Here is a 19,562-nt window from a genome sequence, read left to right as displayed (position 1 = left end):
CAGCCTCCTCTGCTCCAGGCTGAACACCCCCAGTTCCCTCAGCCGCTCCTCATAAGACTTGTGCTCCAGACCCCTTACCAGGTTTGTTGCTCTCCTCTGGACATGTTCCAGCAAATCAAACCTTTGGAACCTTCTTTGGGACCTTCTTCTTCTTTGGGACCTTCTTCTTCTTTGGAATTATTTGGGTTTTCCAGTTGCAGATGAATTGACCTGTGTTGTTTTTCAGGTTAGCGAGCTGCAGGATCTTTTTGGTGGTGTCTGTATGTAGGGTGTTGGCCTGTCATCCTATGCGTAGGGTGTTTCTCCTCTTGGCTCAACAAAATAGTGCGTGGCCCAGCCATGGGGATCCTCCTGCAACGAGGGTGAGCTGCTAACCTCTCCTTACAAAGGGCAGCTCTCCATGAAATCTAGTGTGTGAAATCCTTTTCCAAAGAAATCTTGGGTGACTGCCTTAAACATTAAAAATAACCATTGGGAAGAAGAGCTTTCTTTGAGATGTTTTAGGTAAAGGTTTCTTCACTGAGGTTTTGAGAAAGCTTTTCTTCTTCTGACGTGAATCTGTCTCGAGGGAATAGACTGATGGGTGGGTTCCTGCAACCAAGCAAGGTATTCTTGAAAATGGTAAAAATGGAATGGTTAGAGGATTTTATTGTCTCATGCCTAAAGATAATACCAGGGAGCGAGGGGAAATCCTGTGCTAGTGAGTATTGGCTAGCACATTTTTAGCCATGAAAAAAAAAGTTTCATCCAGTTAGAGGAGCAGGCAGTCCTGTTTCTTCTCTTCCTCCCTCTCGTCCCCACCAACTGAAGAAATGTTCACGTTTCGCGTTCTTCTCTGTGTGGGTAACTGCTTGGAAAAGTCCTGACTTCTTAGAAGTCAAGGCTGATGTTCCTTTTTTTTTTCTTTTTCTTTATTTCATTATAAGGTTCCATCCTGAATTGTGAAAGCCTAAGACTTCCTCATAGAATCATAGAATCGTTTAGGTTGGAAAAGGCCTTTAAGATCTTCAAGTCCCACTGTTAACCTAACCCTGCCATCCCACCACTCATCTGAGGGTTCAGAAGCTTTTTACTCGTAATAAAAAAATGCTGATCTATCTGTCCTTCATCTGTCCAGGAGACCTGTCTGTCTCTCTTCGGGATTACTGATTTACTGCTTTGCAGTGGTCCTTCGCCCTGATGGGAAAGTAAATCCCTGCTTCCCTCTCCGTTGCTGGGGCGTGTGCTCCCAGCCACCTCCTATTCTGCAAACTCTTCTTTCTGTAATGCAACACTGTGCTTTTATTTTAGTAGTGCAGTCTCACAGTTCAGTAAATCATCGCGCCGATGTCAAGAAAAATAGCTGAAAGTAATTCAGGGCTCTCAGCAGCGTCATTCTGGTCATTAATTTGAGTAATTCTCCATTCCCGTGGAAGCATCTTAGGGTTGAGGTAGCTGTCATGCAGGTACCTGGTGTGGATTTGAGATGGGCTGACAAGCATCTCCAGGGATGCAAAGCCTGTTGGCAGGCATGGTTGGCCACAGTTCCCCAGCACCCCAGGGAGCGTGTTTTGCTCGCTGTGCTAGGAGGTAGCATGGAAGATGAGAAAGGAGGGTCCAGAGACCTTGAAGTCACCTCTTGAAGCCCCAAAGATGTTACAGGGTAAGAACTGGTCTCTGAACGCTGGTAGATCTAACCTGCTCGTTTCCAGTGTGGATCCTCTAAATTTGGATTTGGGGTTTTGAGCCCTGAAACTTCATAAAGTGCTTGGAGTCTTCTACAGGATTACATGAGTTACTCTTTCCTTCCTCTTTTTCCACTCTCCCAATGATTAAATGGACCATCTCTTTACCGTTCTTTGCTCTTTCTTTCCCGGAGGCAAGAGGAGAACCCAAGCCTGGTTTCCAAGGCGAACTTGGAAAGTTCATATTTCACATAGAACACGCTTCTTTCTCCAGAAAGTGTATGAGAAAGGCTACCCAAGGTGTATGTTTCAACTTAAGGAGAAAAGAATCAGCAGAGAAATCGCCCCAGTCTTTCTGGGCATATTTCTGGAGCACGATGCTAACTTTTATAATGTGTTTTTTTAAAACATTGCTGGAAAAAGGAAGAGAATCAGACGTTTTACTAGCTGCACGCTAAGTTAACTTTGGGCTGAGCGGTCCTTCAATTAGCAGAGCAGTAACTGAAGTCAGTGTCTGCATCCTCCGCGACTTGGACGGAGTTGGAGTCTTTCACTTAATCATTTATAACTAATTGCAGGAGTTGTACAAAGTCAGTGCAAACCTTTGGAGTGTGCTTATACTAAGCAAGAAATTAGTAGCATATTTTTGCTGTTTCTCAGTGTCTCGCATTGCAACTGTGCTCCGAGGTACTTTTTTTCATTAGTGGCAGACTTGTAAGCCTCCTTCAGGAGCTGAAAAGCCGTGTTTGCTCCTGAGTTTGATGGTTGGTAGTGGTGCATCACAGGACGGCCAAATTTGCCTTTCCTTTTACTTAATGTTCTTTAGACTGCCGAGAACCTGTGATTTAGCTCACAAAGCAGTGGAAGTCTGGAGTGAAGGGGGTATGTATAAACTCTGTCGTGCGTGACCGGCAAAGCTGTTGAGTTTTCCAACCTTCTTCTGAAGCACCCAGATGCCCATCACCTTAAATAAGAAGTTTTTTGGCAAACAGAGAATGAGACTTGAACGCAGGCGTGGATCTGGCCCTGAAATGACCTGCAAAGCTTTAGGATGAAATTCTATTTAATATTTCTTCAGTGATGTCTATTGAAGTATCTCCAAACCTTCAATTTTCTTTTCTCTCAAAAGAACACCACTATTAAGAGTTTGGGAGACGGGAGGATCTCTCTTTTTCACTTTATTTGGAAAGGGAAAAAACGGCAGTTTGGAATTTATTTGGAGGATGAGGAGGTTCCAGGTCCTTGAAGATTTTCTGATTATTTGCAGCAGCAACTCTTCGGGGCTGTTCTGATGTGGGCTCTACCAGTTCCTGTGCTAGGGGAAAATGAAAGGTTCTTGTTAGGTGTGATTCTCCCTTGCATCCACCCCTGGGAGCTCTGGGCAGTGTGCTCATGTCCAGCATTGCTGCACGTGGCTGAGGAAGAAGGCAGAAAGGTTTCTTTTTGGTTTTTTGAGGGTTGCCTGCGGTTCTGTCTCCCGTCATTTTTCTTGCTCAACTCTTCCCTGATTGCCCCCAAAATTCCAGTTTTGTGGTTCTAAGATGAACGTGACAGGCAGCCCCGTTTCAAGGGAACAAATAGCTCTGTAACAAGACCCAGGAGCTAAGAAAAGTGTTCTCCTCTTTTCTTCCAAGAAGAAATGAGATTTAGAAGACTAAACATGACTTAGGAATTCAGTCGAGCTTGGGTTCTTTGCTTCCCTTTGTCCAAAGCTTTAACCAGTATCTTAGTGGTTGGTTACTGCTTTTGGGAGATGTGGTTGTAGCTCAGATGTTAGCACATGCATGCATATGCCCATCCCGTCTTGTAAAAATACGTGTAAGTCTTGGCTCGGTAATGAAGAGTTGCAAGGAAAGGTAGATCTGATGAGCTGGAAATCAGGTGTAGGCTTAGGTGTCACAGCCACACTGAAAACACATGGTCCAGGGAGTGCTTTGAAAGGGAAACATGTACTGGCAATGCCTCCCCCCCCACCTTTTTTTTCCCTTTTTCCCATCTGATCTGTGTCCCCATGCTGGAATTGATGACACCCTTACACCCCTTGCAAACTGTTGTTGTTGAAGATGTTCCTGTAAATATTCTGATGGCCACGTTGTCATCCTATACTCCACCCCAACCAGTCCTGTGGAGATACTCAGTCCCACGTGCAGACCAGGTCAGTCCTGTGGTGAGGAACGCTTCCCAGGAACTCCTGAAGCCGTGAAGTCCCCAAGGGAGAGCAATGGCCAAGTCAGCCCGGAGCTGAAGCACAGCTGATCCTGCCGCACCACTGCTCCACCGCACGTGGTCCAGACGCTTCCCTATCGCTCTGTTGTAGCTGCTGGGCGGCAAACTCAGTGGGGTTGTTGCTAGCATAAAACTTCACTGATGCTGGAGGAGAACAGTAACGCTTGGTTGTGTTGACTTCTAATGACTTTTTTCTTGATCCCATGTGTTCCTCCTGGTACCCAGTTACATTTTTTTTCCTAACCTTGTCCCTTGTGGAGATACCTCCCTCCTGTTGGCTCCATTCGAGGCAGTGCCAGTGCTTCCCTTGAGCACTTTGGGGGGTCACGTTCACACCTTATGAAAAGCAGGTGCAACCCCATTAACTCCAGATGGAGGCGTAACAGTTGAAACTCTACTGAATTTTGTCCTTCAGCTTCCCATACCAGCCTCATATTTGGGCTAGGTGAAAATATACTCCAAAAATGTGGGGGTTTTGCCCTTTGTATCAATAGCAGGTGGAGTTAGTTACCCGCGCAAGAGCGATGGGTCAATTAAGCTGCACGTTGCCGAGGTACGAACCAACGATGCCACACGTGGGCCAGTTGCTGGGGACTAAGGGAAGACCTCCCAGCTCAACTGAGAGGCGCTTTTTTCTTTTAAAAGGTATATAAAGGAAAATTGGAAAGGGCTGGAGGCAAGGTGTGAGATTTTTCTTATGTTTTTTTTTTTCAGAGTTATGTTTTTTATCCTTAATAGATTTATAATACGCAGGTCTCTTTATTTGTTTCTATAAAATTAACTAGTAAATTTAAAATGGAAAAAGGCTAGTAATAGGAACCAGGCCATCTTTGCCAGTGCTGCAATGTTGCTATATTTATGAAAGGTAGACGAGGGCATTTTTCCTTCTGCCAGGTTTTATGCCGGAGTGCCACATGTTGGAGGGTTATAAAACTTTTACTAACGAGAAGTTGGAGGAATGCTAACTTTTCTAATTGGCCCCCCCCCCCTTTTTTTTTTTTGTAAAAGCTGCTGTTTATTTTGGTCTTTTAAAAAATGTGATTGCAATTTCGAAGTCTGTGAGTTTTAAATGTAGGCAAGGAGGGCCTGGCAGTGTGGGAAGGGTGCCCTACCTGGTGGCCAGAAGAAGGGCTGGTGAGCGGGGAGGGAGCAGTGCCGGCTCTTCCTCTGCTCATCCTAACACCCTGGAAAAAAAACTCCTCAGCATTTTAATCCTACAAATCCAGGCTTGGTCAATGGGATTTTTGTCATTTTGATTTTTTCCTATTTATTTATTTATTTAAAAAAAATATTTCTTTACCACCTCCATAAAATAGCGACAGCAAGTTCCTGCTGGGAGACCCCTCGGTGTCTTTGGATGAAACCTTTACCTAAATGCTGAGTTACTACGGGCAGTGCGGGTTACATTAGATATCCTTTGCCTTAATTTTTTCTTGAAAACAGGTTGTTAGGGAAGTGTGATTAAATTAAATGGTTTAGTTGCCTGTAATGGTCGAGGAGGCGTTGAAGTGCAGAAGAGCTTCGTGGACCTCCAGGTGACCCTGCATTAGCAGGGGGGTTGGACTGGGTGATCTCCCGAGGTCCCTTCCAACCCCTGCCATTCTGGGATTCTGTGAAGCTTATGGGAGTTGCTTGGTGCTTGAGGTGTTAAAGCTTGTTTGTGCAGAGATGGTGATTTCCTATTCCAGGTAATTTAAATGTGCGCGTCCCTCCCTCTCGTCTTTTTTCTTATTGTCATTTTTTTCTATTACTTCTGTGCTGCTGGAAGTGTGGCAATGGTGAAGTGGTTTGAAATTTCAGTCTTTAAACCATCGTGAAGTGCTTTATGAGGATAAGAAATGGCACCCTGGAAACTGGGCATTTTCTTTTTCTTCTTGCATATTCTTAAAAAATGTATTTGGGGGGGGGAGAATGAGGGCTTTGGAAAGATGTCTCCAGGTTGGGCTCCTCTCTTGTGTGCCACATGTTGCTCTGAAGGAAGTTTGTCACCGTAGAGTACCACTGGTTTAAGAACCCCAATGATGACTTCAGTGAATTCAGCTGCAATTCAACAGAAAATCCTTTTCCAGTGTTGTCTCTGCAGACAGGATGGGCTACTGGCACACATCCCATCACATCTCCTTTGGCAGGGACTTTGGCCAAAAATTTCAGTCCAGAATAGTGGATTACTCTAATCCTTATTAAGGTACCCTAATGAAAGCAACCTGTTTGGAAAGGACGTAATGCTTGTGAACGCCGTTAATGCCGGTTGAGGATGTAACAACCCCGGCTCCGGCTTAGGATCCTTGCGTAGGGAATTCAGAGGGAGAGCTAAGCACGCAGCTTTGAAGATGTCCAGATCCAAACCCCCACTCCTGGCTTTAGAAAAGCGATAGGGCTGTGTTGTCACGATTGCACACAAAGTGGAGATTACAGGTTTCCAAGCCAGCAATGTATTTTGTTACGGCAGATTTCCGTATCAACGTTCAAGTGATCGCTTCTGGGCAGCTGCGGTCCCACCACGGCGCCTCTTCCGCTCCGTGTTGAACTGGTAGTGAGCAATTGCAACGTAAAGGCACAGTGTGCAATATTAAGACATTTATTCTATGGAATATGCATTTAATTTGTGTAGATGCTCCATGTGAGATCATTCTGTCTGAATTCATAAGCAAAGTTTATGAAATAATACCCAATGGGAACAAAAGGTGCGTATTCGGACCTTGTGAATGGCGCTGCTGAGCTTTTCCATCTCTGGCTTTTGAGTTGGGATGTTGGGGACGAGCATGTTTTGCTTGAGAGGAATAAGCTTCAAATAACCAAAAAACCGCCGTGCCAAAAGGGATGTTATTGAGGCCCGTCAGTCTGGAACAGCGCGTGGCTCTGGGGATTGGAGTGGCTGCCTATATTGTCTCTTACGAAACGAGGAGCAGAGAGCCAGTTCTGACAGCCTCCCGTCTTCCAGCTGCCGCTGACTTCTTATTTAAGATGGAAACTTCGATGGGATTGAGGTCAGAGACTCATTTGCAGCAATTTTTTTGAATGGTTTGTCCAAACTTTATGTATGTTGTTAGCAAACTGGTAGGGTCATGCTGCGACATTGGTGCCGTTGTCCTGGCCAGTGACTTGCAAAATTATATCAAACTGCAAAGTAGATGGGATTCAGCCTGGTGTCCGCTTAAATCTTATTTATGCCTGATACTCACCTTGCTCAGTGCTGAAGAAACCTGGACCTGTAGAGGTGAGATCCTGGCTCCGTTAGGGCAACAGCAGAGTTTTCTTTGAGTTTATTGAGGCCAGGATTGTCCCTGTGTGGGTTGAGCTCAAGTAGGCGTTGGTCAAGTTGAACCTGGGATCCTCTTCAGTGGTTGAATAATAAGTAGGTTGTGGGGGAGAGGGCGGGGAGTCAAGAAAAAGAAAATCAGAGGATGTATAATACTTTCAGGTCTTTATTTCTGGCTGAAAAGTTCTCTGCAGTTTCCCCATTGGCCTTTAGAGGGCAGATCATGTCCAGTAAATCGCCGATTTAGGGACTTGCCTGATTTTTCTGGTTGTGAATTCTGAAAGTTTGGAGACTGTGAATATAGGGGTTTTTTATTATTATTAATGCATAATTTCAGTTAATTCAGCAATAACTTCTGGTGCTTTAAAGGATGAATGTTATGTCAACTTACAGAAGCAAGATGAGATCGAGTTTTGATTGATCTATGTGTATTCACAGTCTTTCTAGTGTGAATGCTAAGAGTTGTGATACAAGCAAAATATTACTTCTTGATGTGGGGAGAAAAATCTTGGGAGCATACTGTGGTAGAGAAGAATTATGTAATATGTTGACTAAATTTCATTTTTATATTAAAAAAGACCACAAAAAACCTGTTTGAGTTTGGAGAGTGGCTTTTAGAGAGCAATACCCTGTGATGAACGTGTAATTCCATTCTTCTCTCCTATAATCTCTTCCCTAAATCCCCAAGCCTCGTGCCCAGCCTTGTGCCTCATGTCTTATCCTTGGTGAGGAACTGCTTAGGAAAAACCTGTTTATCAATAGAATATTCCACAGTGTCGGAGGAATCTGTGTGAAACAAAGGAAGCCAAACGAAATTTAAGCTCTTTTGTAGAGTCATTTTCAGTGAAACTTTTCATATGGGGCTTAAATACCTCTTACAGTCAACATGCTTGGAAAAGCAGTGGCTATTTAATTCTCTGATTAATTAAAACCAGAAATAACAAAATAATGTTCTGCTTTCTTCTGCTCCTACCCTAAAGCTCATGGATCATGGAGAAGATGATTATTCTTGAAAAAAGCCATTTAGTTCTTAACAAGAAAAGCTAGTCTTTGTGGCTCGGCCCTTTTGGCATCTGCTTTGTGGGTTTCTCATCAAAAAAACCATAGGGGTTATTCCTAAACAGAATGAAATAGTCTTTGTTCCAAGAAGGATTTCTCTTTCTCTCTCTCTTTTTTTTTTAATTTTTTTTTTTTTTAAATCTTGTGAAGGTGGAGGTCCTGCTACTGTCTGTGTTCTCCAGCAGACAGGAACTAGGTAGAGGTGGTTTCTTTAGATTTTAGGGTTCAGTCTTTAACTGCTGTGATGCTTGCTCTGTCTTGCTGCTTAATTCTTTGGTACATGGCTACACAGCTCTGAGGTTGTCCTTGTAACACTGCCCACTCTGAAGTGGACCAATGGACAGCAGTTTGGGGGAGCACCTTTAGCCTACCACTGGGAAGATGTTTCTCTATCATAGAAAACAGGATAGCAAGGCCCTCAAGGCATCTTCTAGTCCGGCAGGTTCTTCCTGGACATGATTGACGTTACGGAGCCCGTCTCTAGCATGCAGTCATTGAACATGTTCTTAGGTCTCCAGTGACGGAGTGTGTCCCAACAGGCTGTCCATTGCGGTCTTTTGCTGTCCTTAATGTTCTTGGCCTGTCTAACCCAGATCTCCTCTTGACGTGATCCATTGCATTGTCAGGGCATGGAGTTCAGCGCCCGTAAAAGCCTGTGAAAATGCCTTTGGGTGCATCTCAGAACAAATGCGTCATCAGTGCCAATGTCTTGGATGACATTACTTTGAGCCGTTGCCAAGCGTGTGTTAGTATAGATTCTGTCTCATGGGGGAAGGTTAGAAGAGCAGATCCATGTCCTCGCTAGAACTGGTGGAAGGCCGCCCACTGCTTTGCTGCAGCTGAGGACCAGCTGTGGAACCTGTTATCTCAGATTATCGTGAGTACGGTCGAGGATAGTTTCTGACTGCAGGTCTGGATGGTGAGTTAGATCCTAAGGGTATCTGCTGTGCAGGTCTTCCCAGATCTGATTTAAAAAACTTACAAGCTGCCTTACGGAAAAGCCAAACAAAAATGTTTTGTCCAGGACTCACCACTCAGGGCTTTGTCCTTGTACTTAGATGAGTCTCTGTGTGTTCCAGGATAATCAGGACCATCTAAGATAGGTGCTTTGAACATTGCCGGTTTCTCAGAATCTTGAAAAAACCCAAACCAGACCGATAAATGGAAACAAAAGCAGAATCTTGAAAGGAAACTTATCTCCAAAATGCTTGACAAGGCCCGGAGAGAGGGTGTGTGAAACAGCAGTTTGGGAACTCCCACAGAGAACAGACTATAAGGGTTTAATCTGAGGCCAGGCTCTTTTCACCGTAAAACTTTTTCAGGGTCAGTGTGGTCAAGGTGAAGAAGTGGGGAGCAGAGACACAGGCACCCATGAGCTATAATCCTTGTTTGCTGTCCTGGCTGAGTGAGCAACCCTTCTTCCGTTGCAATTCTTGACGTGTAAATTGGGGATATTGGGCAGTGTCTTCTTTAGTGTCCCAGTAGCTTTAAATGGCCTTTACCCCCTGGAGAGCAGGAAGGAAAAATGAGAGTAAAACCACTGAGAAATGTTGGGAATGGCTTATGCAAACCTTTTCATTTGCCTTACGTGTGAGCATGCATGAGGGCCCTGTAGCGTGTCAAAACTCGGGCAGCGCTATCTCCAAGCTGAAGCAGCAGTCGTAAGCACGTTCTAATTGTTTTTCCAGAATTACCCACAGATCAAATCCTGAAAAGCTTCACAGTCCAACATGCCTTCAACCTTTTGTGAGATCTAATCCATGACTTCTTTTTACCCTAATTTGCCGTGGCTGTGATAGTTACAGCTTCCTTGGGCAAGGTCGGAGGTGTAGGACAACAACTGGAGAGTTGCCCCAGTCTATTTAAAGAGAGGCGAGGGTTGGTGTGCCGTCGCTCGCTGCTGGAGCTGCCTGCAGGCTTTGCTTATTGAGCTGGGAATATTCCCATGTTGGGGGTGGTGGAGCTGGGGGCTGGAGACCTCTCTGAGTTGAGTGCTTTCAGGTGGAGGAGGATGTTGCCTTGGTGCTACATGGGCTGCTTGCTGCAAGCTCCAGTGCTTCGCTGGGGTTACCTTTAACGGAAGCACCGAGCCCAAGCAAGCGTGGGGCATAGCGTGTCCTTAAGTCAAAGCCTGAGACCGTCGCTTTAGTTCTTCCCGCCCTTCTCCATCTGCGTCCCCTTTTCTTCTGACGTTGGTCTCTGGCAAAGCAAGCCTTTTGTCTGCATTTTTCCTTTTTAATCGTTTCAGTGAAAAAACCTCCTATTACCTCCGTCATGCCCTGATTGTCAGAGGGCGTGTTGAAACAAACCCTTGCTTAGAAAATAATTACTAGTGCCCGGTGCATGAGAGAGTACTTAAAGCCGAGGCTCGGTCCGGCACGGTTGTATGCATGTGAGTTATTCTGGGACGGGGAGGGTGAGAGTTGGACCCCCTCACCTGTGCCCGGTTCTGGTTGCGATTACCCTGCTGCTCCCGCTCTACTTGGCGGGGTTTGGTTCGGTTGCAGTGAGGCTAACGAGAGGTTAAACCAAAGTGTGGGAGTTTCCACTTGCGCTTTGAGTCATAATTAAGTCTGGTCAGGGAGAGAGATGCCTCTTCGGTGTTATGTGAAAAGGCAGCGTCAAAAACCCCCCAACATCAGAGCGCGGTTTATAGTATTGCATATAGCAGGGGATTTCGTAGGAAGGCGCTCGGCATTTGAAAAGGAATTTTAAATTGTTGGGAAAAGTCAATCAAAGAATGTGCATCCAGTTGTGTAACAGCGAGCTATTTATCTCGGCCCGGCTCGCGAAGTGCTGGGGACTGATTCAACAAAGAGCCGGGCTGCGGAGTTGTCAGGGCCCCCCCGGTCTTTAATGTGTTTGAAATACTTTGTAGAACAGCCGTCCTCCTACTGCCTTTAGTCCGCTTATCTAATTTTCAGCCTCTCCGCTCCGTGTAAATGTGATAAATAAACTTTGTAATCTCATCCCTGAGCTACTTTTGATGCCTGCCTGCAGATATCTTGTCCTTGAGGCCAGATCACACGGACGTGTAAATCAACACTTTGCTCACTAAAGGACTTCTTCAAAAATGGCTTTTGCTCTTTCATTGTACAGCTGACCTGGGGGCTTGGTGGCCAAAGTCTTTGTATCAATGCTCATGCGATCAACTTTTTATTACAGCTCCTAGGAAAGGAGAGCCTGGATGATTCCGCTCTCCAAGTACTGCTCTGCGGGAGCTTCCCCAAAGAAGGGTTGAGGTTTAATAGGTTTTGTATAAAATGCTGAATTAACCGAGTTACTCTTTGCAGTGAACCCTGAGGATATAAATAACGCTGACCTCGTCTTGCGGGTAAGGAAAAGGAGCAGGAGTGTGGGGATGGAGATAAATCACTGGGTGAAGGCAAAAGCAAAGGGAGAATTGCGTGTTCCCCATTGCACACTTGATGCCAAAAATCTATATTTGAGCAAAACTGATATTTGGGAATATCAGTATCAGGAACGGGATTTTAGCACTGGGTGGGCCAAGGTGGAAGAGTCATTTTTAGGGAAGGAGTGGGAGGCTGAAACAAAGTCTGTGTGGGGTGTTGGGCAGAGCAAACTTGTTGAAGGCAGCATTTCTAAATTTCTTTTTTTTTTTTTTAATGACCAGGCATTGAGTTAAAAAAAATCATATTCTTGGTCCTCGTTTCCCGTGCTGATGGTGAACCGTGTCCGACAAACCTCCGACAAATTGTTTTCTCTGATAACCAGTTAACGCCGAGAAAGCAGATCGGCAAAAACTCTTATCATCTTGACAAGCGACGGGCTTTTCGTTAAAACTCAAAGCAGAAGCTGTGTCAGTGCGTTGAGTTTGCACCTTGCAATAATAATCCGTGCTTTTATCTGATCGAAGGGGGATTTTATAACTTCTGAATGGGCCTTTGGCGGGGAGCCAGCCCTACTGTCATTTTTTATTAACTTTCTTTTTTTCTTCCCCTGTAGCCAGTCTGGCTTTTTTTGTAATATTGGTTAAGGAATACATAGCCCATTCCTAGGGATACTGGGAAACAATATTTTAAAGTTCTGTGTCTCAGCCCATTAGAGGGGTCTATAAAACAATCGTGGCAGCAAACGTGCAGTAACTAATCAAAACCACCGAAGCTAACCACAGCGGCGCTTCAACCCCGTGTAAATAACAAAACCTCTTTTTTTTTTTTTTTTTGCTGTGCCTTATCTATTGTCTCATCAGGAAAGAGCTAATTAGATTCTTCTAAAAAGTAAATACTGCCAGTTCATTGGTGGGTGGAGGTGACGGGAGGTAAGACATGCTCACGCATTGGCAAACCAATGGAGAAAACAAGGCGAAGTTATAAAACCCCTATAAAAAGCTATTTGAGTTTTAAAGGGGCTCGTTACCCGTGTAGGTGGTATAAGAGCTTTCCCTTATGGTGGGTATGGCTTCTGTAGGCAAGAAGAGCCTGGAGGAGTCCATGACCTGCTCTGCTACTCCGTGTTGTTCCCCAGCATAGCTACGCAGGTTTGGGGTCGTGCTTGCTTGATCACAAGCAGTCAAGTTACTTTGAAAAATTCAGCTACGAAAAATTCAACTACAACTTGTCCCTAGGGTTTTAAGCCAACCCATTTAATTCCTCATGCAGAACGTTGGGTCGGAGTGCTTGGTCGGTTGGGTTGGCTCAGTTGAGTTGCGATGGGTGGTGAAGGTGGAGTTGCTGCTCCAAAGCTTGCGGCAGCCATTTCAGGATGGACTCACGTTGAGGACTCGTATTTAGGACTCTTGTACGACAGGCTCGAAGGGAAAAGCCCCAAAGCTGCGTCCTGCGAGGTTGGGCACTTGGCGGGGTGGTGTGCGGGTAACATAAAAGAAGAGGACAGCTGGGGAGAGAAAACAAGTAGTAAAGATAGAAGTGCTTTTGTCCCTTGTTCCTTTGATTCTCTGTTTCTCAGTGAACAACAGCAAAAGAGATTGATACTTCCAGTTGCATTCAGCCAACCAACGTATCAGCCGTGGAGATGAAGGTCTCCTCAACTGCCCGATGGCCAACCTTGGTCCGGTTACAACAGCAAACGTAGGTCACTGACCTAAACCTGCTCCTGGAGGTGGCAAGCTGACTTTGGGTCTTATATCAAGCAGCCTGGAAATAGTGTTGCTGTCAGGGGGGCTGGGATTTCTGCGGTGTCAGAGCGGTGTAGGGTGTTCCTGCGCCGCAAGGAGGCTGCCAGCCTGCTGCGCTGATCGCGTGGATGAGGAAAGTAGCTGTGCTTGGAGGGGAGTTCCAGCTGCGTGAACCAAACACTTTGTGTGTTATTGCTAAATGTAACGTTAGCTGCGAACAGACATTTGGTTTCTTTACCTTTTTTTTTTATCGTCACATTAAGCAGAGAGGCAAGAGATTGATAGCCTTGTATAATAGAGGCAATTTTACAGAATAATACAAAAATGCACTTGCTTTCATGTGAACCACACCAAAAAGGTAAGGGGATTTTTTATTTGATTTTTGTCCCTGGAGGGCTTTTCGCCTCCCCCGTAGCCCCAGGTCCCTCCATTTTCAGAGGGCATGCTGGAGTGTCGCCTGTGCTTTGATGTGGTTTCTAAAGTGTGCCTCTTCATTGGGCTCCCTACAGATGCATTTATGTGAAACAGAACATTAAAATCCAAATGTGCCTGCTCTGCAGGTCATTTTTCATCCTTTACGCGCGACGTCAGATGTATTGCAGAGTTGTTCTGCTGCACCCCCGGCCCGGGAAGGTGCGGGTAACGAGATGGGGGTAGGAGCGGGGAGTTCCTTGGCGGTTAAGCCCAAATTTCTCCTTAGTTGCTTCCTCTGGGCCTCTCCCCAGCGCTCTCTTTCTCTCAAGGTGAAACTGAAACCTCGGTGACTTCACCCAAGCCTGCCGAAGTTAAAGAAAATTTGATATTTCTCACTTCTAGGTCACTCCAGTCCAGATTGCTTCCTGCCAAGAGTGGGGGCGGGGGAAATGCCCTCCTGTTAATGGAAAAGCAATCACTGTTTTTTTCTGGCGCGTACATTGTGTCGTTCCGGCATAAAACCTAGGTTCTGGGCTCTGCTCGTATCGCGGCGCCTCCGCGGGCTGTGCCCATCGTACGCCGGAGCGGCGGCTGTGCAAGATGGGGGCTACGCTCTGTGATGTGCACTAGTGTGCTGGAAGGGAATAAACGTCACTTGAGTTGCTTTGGGGCCATTTGTCAGGCTTTAAGGTAGAAATCCCTGGAAAATCTCTTCTAATTTAGAACTTTTTTTTCTGCTCCCCCCCAATTCCTAAAGGTAAAAATGGCTCTTGGTAGGCTGCAAAGCTTTGGTGCATTGGGAGCATCTCTCTGGCTGCTTTTCGTGGATCTCTGGGAAGTGGGATGTACTACTTTTTCCCTTTTTTTCTTTTTCCCAGTAGGCCCCTGGACTTTATTTCAGGTCAAAATTTTTTCTCTTGATAAACGTGTTTATTTGCCTTTAAAGTATGCAAAATGCAAAAAGTGGTGTTTGAATTTGGATGTCGAACTCCTTGGCCTGAAGCGATGACGACTTCTGGAAGGACAGCCTTTCCTGACTTGGGAGTTTTGATTCAGATCTTATCAATATTTGATTTGGATCTTATCAATATTGACACCTGGCCAGTGGAGGTGATGTACTGCTGTATTCTTGTGAGCACAGCTGAAGCTGAAGGATGACATTAATACCTCTTGTTTGAAAAGAGATGGGGGAGAAAGATAATACGGCTTCTGAGGACGTGGCCACAGGCTCCTCTGTTGAGACTAATTCTGGGTTCAGCCCAAAATGCTGAGTGTTACACGCTTAGGGCTTCGGCGGTGAAGTTCAGAGCTGGCGGCGGCATCCTTCAGCTTGTCGGCCCAGATTTTTCCTCTCCCATGACCATTTTTTTCTGCTTGTGATCTTGCTACGCCCTTTTTAATGATCCATTTCAAGCACAATGTTTTATCCAAAACTTTGCATTTTCCCATTCTTTGATTTCTTCCCTTTCTAGAGGAAAAAAAATTACATAAGTTTGAGAGATTTTAATGAGTACACTGGGCTTGCTTTTGGTGTAATTTACAGTGGATTCAGTGTTACAACTTCATTACGCTTCAGTGGAGTAACTTATGTCATAAATGGGCGTATCTGAGAGTGGAATCGAGCCTTGAATCTCTTTGTTGTGTGGGCTTCAGAAGGACCAAACACTCACTCCCCTTTTTGAAGTCCTAGTTCTCTTTATATGATGTTGCAATGTCTTTCTATAGAGTTGTCCCTCTGAAGTTTGAGATTTCTAATGCAAAAAACACCGCTTTCCCCCCCAGTTGCTTCAAGTATTGACGTTGCTAGCAAAATGTGTCTTCAGCAGTGTCCACACAGACCTTTCCCTGTGGCTTTGTTGCAAAAATCCCTGTTGAGACTCATCCCTTACGAGACCTTTGTGAATAAGCTTGGTTGGTAGTCCCCTTGCTCAGCTGTTACTTCTCTTGTAAGAGCACTTGTAGTCAACATCAACGATGCTACTACTTTCCAACCACTAGAGGTCAAGGTTGTGCTATGGCATAGCACAGGGCTGCGCATCATGCAAGGTTTAGCTCCAGTTCCTGGTGCAACCACGTCTGGTGTCAGCTATATAGGTTTAATTTTATCATCAGTTGCCACGTTCATTAATTAAGATGGAGCTGCTTGTACGTGCACGGTGTGAAGGGCACTTTGCCTTACACAATGGTAGAGCCCGCGGGGTTTTCCAAGGGTTGGGATATCTGTGCCATGTTTGGGTTTTAATATTCTTCAGATCTAGAAGCTACACAAGTGATCGGTCTCTGATGGGGGCTTTCTTCCCAAGGAGGGATTCAAACGGGAGCTGAGCTGAGAGAGGCTGTCAAAATACAACTTGCTCATAAATTATTTTTGTGTGATGTTAATACTTTTAAGTGTTTAAAAGGAAATAATTTTGAAGGTTTGCACTCTAGAAAGAGCTTTCTACTTTCTGCAGTTCAGGTAGCAAAAGTAATTAGTTGGTTGTTTTTTTTTTTTTTATCCGTATATAGGTTCCGCTTGTTTTAATTCTCCATTATTTTCCTAGCACAGTTGGTTCCACTGGCAAGAGTAGCTACAAAACGATTTCTAGTTTTCCTTCTTCCTTCTAAAGCCAGGCTGCCGCGCTGGCGTGGGGCAGGGGGTGGTCCCCTTTCGCCACCTCGTTTGTCTCCTGTTGTAGGGGAGCAATAAATTCCAGGGGTGCAGGTTTGATTCGGGTTGTACAGGTAATTGCTAGAAATAGAGTTTATATCAATAACTGAAATATATATAAAACTCATTCTTTTTACAAAGAAGCCTACCATCTAAAATGACCCTTTCCAAAGAATACCTGGATGATTTCCGTACACCTTTCTTCTCATGTATAAAAAATGTATAGAAAAATATGGGAGGGATCCTATAAATCTGTGTGTATGTATCCATATAAATGTTGGGTTTTCAGGGCATTTCTAGTTACACCAGAGCATAAGCCCACACGTGCAGAACCGCTGCATCTGTTGGCTTGGCCTTTCCCCCCTTGCTTTGGCCATGATTCGGCACTTGTGGTGAGAACGGTGTCTCTTTGCCATGCCCCCTCCTTGCCCTTCCCCTTTGGTTTGAAGTTCTTGGTCAACTCTCTTGAACAATTGGGGCTAAACCATGTTGCCTGTCAAATATTGGGCTAAACCATTTTGCCTGTCCAATATTGAGCTCAGTAACAGCGAGGGGAACCAAGAGAGTTTTTGCAGCAGAGCACGCGCGTTGACCTCCGCTGCAAACAAACTCCAAAGCCCCAGGAGAAGGTATCAACAGCGCTTCGAGGGAGCTCCGCCGGGTCCGTGTGTTTTGTTCCCTGAATCGTGGTGCTTCTCCCCGCGAGCGGATTTTTGTTCAATACCTTTTACAGCTCATTCCGTACATCAGCAACGTACAATTAAGCTCTCCTGGGGTACCACAAAAATGCTTTCAGGAACCTCTGGGGTCCAGATGTGGAATGTTTTGTGCTGACATGGGTTGAAAAGAGGAACAAATCCAACAGTTAAGTAGGTCCTTTAATTTAGCCTGTGACAGTCACCACATGGCCTATGGGCTAATATTTCTGCATCTGTGCCGTAAATAGATCAATATGGCAGTATGATGGGTTTGGCGTTTTGATTTGTGAAGAGTCAGAATATTGTTTGTATTGTTGCATAATCCCTGGAATGGTTTTGAAATGAATCTTCTGTTTCTTTGGAATATCTGGGTTAGGAAAAACATAGCATGTCAAAGTTCCATTAAGAGTGTGTTGTATTTTGTCTCATTTGTTGTATTTCATGACTGATTGCATCTTTTGGCTGAAAAAAAAAAAAAAACCAAAGCTGAGGATGCTATCATAAAATGTGAAATCTGCTTTTTTTTTTTTTGTCCTAGGCACAGCAGCAAAGAAACTTGGACAATATTGTGTCACAGCATCCCAGGATAAGTGGGGGAAAGAAGTCCAAGAAAGACGTCTGCGCAAGCTCAGATCTGGAGGTAAAAAACACTAGCCCCATGTCTGAGCAGGATTCGGGTATCCTGGATGTTGAAGATGAGGATGAGGATGAAGAGGTAACTGTATAACATCAAATGCAGGAGACTGGGCAGTTTGGGGGTGATCAGTCGTGGCTCGCAACCTCGCTCAGTCTTTCACGTTGCCGTGCAGCGTGCCACAGCGATGCAGAATAGGCTGTAGGATGTGGGGGGTGCTTCAGCATTGGGGTGCTGTGCACTATCGCCCCCTTTTCTCGTTAGTAGGCTCAGCAGAGGGGCAAGTGTTGTCTGAGAACTGAACAGCCCCTGAACACTCCTGAGGAGGCAGTTTGGTATCTGTCCTTCATTTAAAAAAAAAAAAAGATAAGCCGCTGCATAGGGCAGGAGATGCGTGGCCTTTTCTGTGGGACATGTGTCTCATACTTTGTGTTGCTAGGGACTGCATTGGGACAGAGTTTTTTAAATGCAATTTCAATTCCTTGGCGAGCTCCTTCCCTGCTGCTGCTTCCTCAGGCTGGGCAGCCTGCTGGTTTTATTAATCGCAAAGCGTAACCTCGCTGATAATGTTGGTTCTGCTTTCCTCCCTGCGCTAGAGGGTAGTGCCCTGCGCTGGAACATCTTGGATTTATGGGGCTTAAAATGCAAGAGGGCCCTTTGTGTCTCAGGAAAGGCAGCTTGGAGACACCTACTCGAAGTCTAGGCTGCCAGGTGTTGAGCTTCTCAATGTGGTCTTCATTTCTTGCAATGCAGTCTTGCAGAAAGACTTTGGCAAGTTTTATCTGCCAGGCTGGATGCTTCTCACAGAATCCCAGCATGGCAGGGGTTGGCAGGGCCCTCGGGAGCTCACCCAGTGCCACCCCCCTGCCCAAGCAGGCTCACCCAGAGCAGGGGGCACAGGACAGCGTCCAGGCGGGGGTTGAAGATCTCCAGAGAAGGAGACTCCACAGCCCCCCTGGGCAGCCTGGGCCAGGGCTCGGCCACCCTCACAGTCAACAAGTTCTTCCTCCTGTTCAACTGGAACCTCTTCTGCTTCAGGTTGTGCCCATGGCCCCTTGTCCTGGCGCTGGGCACCACTGGGAAGAGCCTGGCTCTCTTGTTGCTGTTACATCAGGAGAACGATTATTTTCAGCTACAACCCGTAACCAAGATGGGTAGGATTTGTTGCCCTGAAGCCTACAACCAGCCAGAGAAGAGGATTAAGAACAAGTTTCTGAAGTTTAAAATAGCGTGGGTTGCTCAAGTGGTTCTGTGCTTGTGTTTTGCCTTTTTCCCTGTGGTTCAATTCTCTCTTCATCTCTGCTGCACTCCCAAAGCAGACCCAGGCAATCAGCGCCTCCTTCCCAGCGCCCAAACGACCCGGGTACGACCCGGAGCCTTCATGCCGCACTGAGACCATCTGGGTGGGCTATTTATCCTACGTCAAAATTGAGATAGAGCAGAAGTTAAACAAAAGAAAAATGGGTGGGAAGGGCGTGGGTTTTTTGAAAACATTGATTTGAATAGATCTCTTTTGGTATTTCCCTGTTTTTCTTTTAAAAAAATAATGTGATACTGTGGTAGTTCTCGTTCCATCTCAGTCTAAAAATGGGACTCTCAAAATTGTGGAGGGGGTTCTCACAAAACCGGGCGGCAGCGTGGAACGTGGCGGTGCTTGTGGGGCGTGCGAAGATGGAGTCGATTGGAATGGCGAGATTAGAATTGGGTTTTGGTTCGCATTGAAAGGCGTAAGGGGAACGTTAAGGGGGGGGAAGAATGCAAGGGCAGTAATTGGTGCAGAGGAGCTGGAGGAAATCTCTTGGGCCGCTGGGTGAGCGGAATTCACTCGTTCCGATGGGATGAGATCCCATCGGGTAGGGA

The 19,562-nt window shown here is 45.7% G+C and overlaps 1 protein-coding gene across 1 annotated transcript in view; it reads left to right on the top strand.

Annotated features, from left to right (window-relative positions):
• EXOC6B (exocyst complex component 6B) overlaps positions 1 to 19,562 on the top strand; it is a 274,237-nt gene that overhangs the window by 86,776 nt on the left and 167,899 nt on the right. Inside the window, exon 6 of the mRNA XM_035894470.1 lies at positions 17,607 to 17,783. Within this exon, the coding sequence (XP_035750363.1) occupies positions 17,607 to 17,783 (177 nt within the window). The remainder of the gene's footprint in view (positions 1 to 17,606; positions 17,784 to 19,562) is intronic.

This window comes from Egretta garzetta, unplaced genomic scaffold (assembly GCF_000687185.1).
Source record: "Egretta garzetta isolate BGI_Z169 unplaced genomic scaffold, ASM68718v1 scaffold505, whole genome shotgun sequence".
Lineage (NCBI taxonomy): Eukaryota > Metazoa > Chordata > Aves > Pelecaniformes > Ardeidae > Egretta > Egretta garzetta.
Note: the sequence above shows the minus strand (reverse complement) of the source record. Positions and strands in the feature narration are given on the sequence as shown.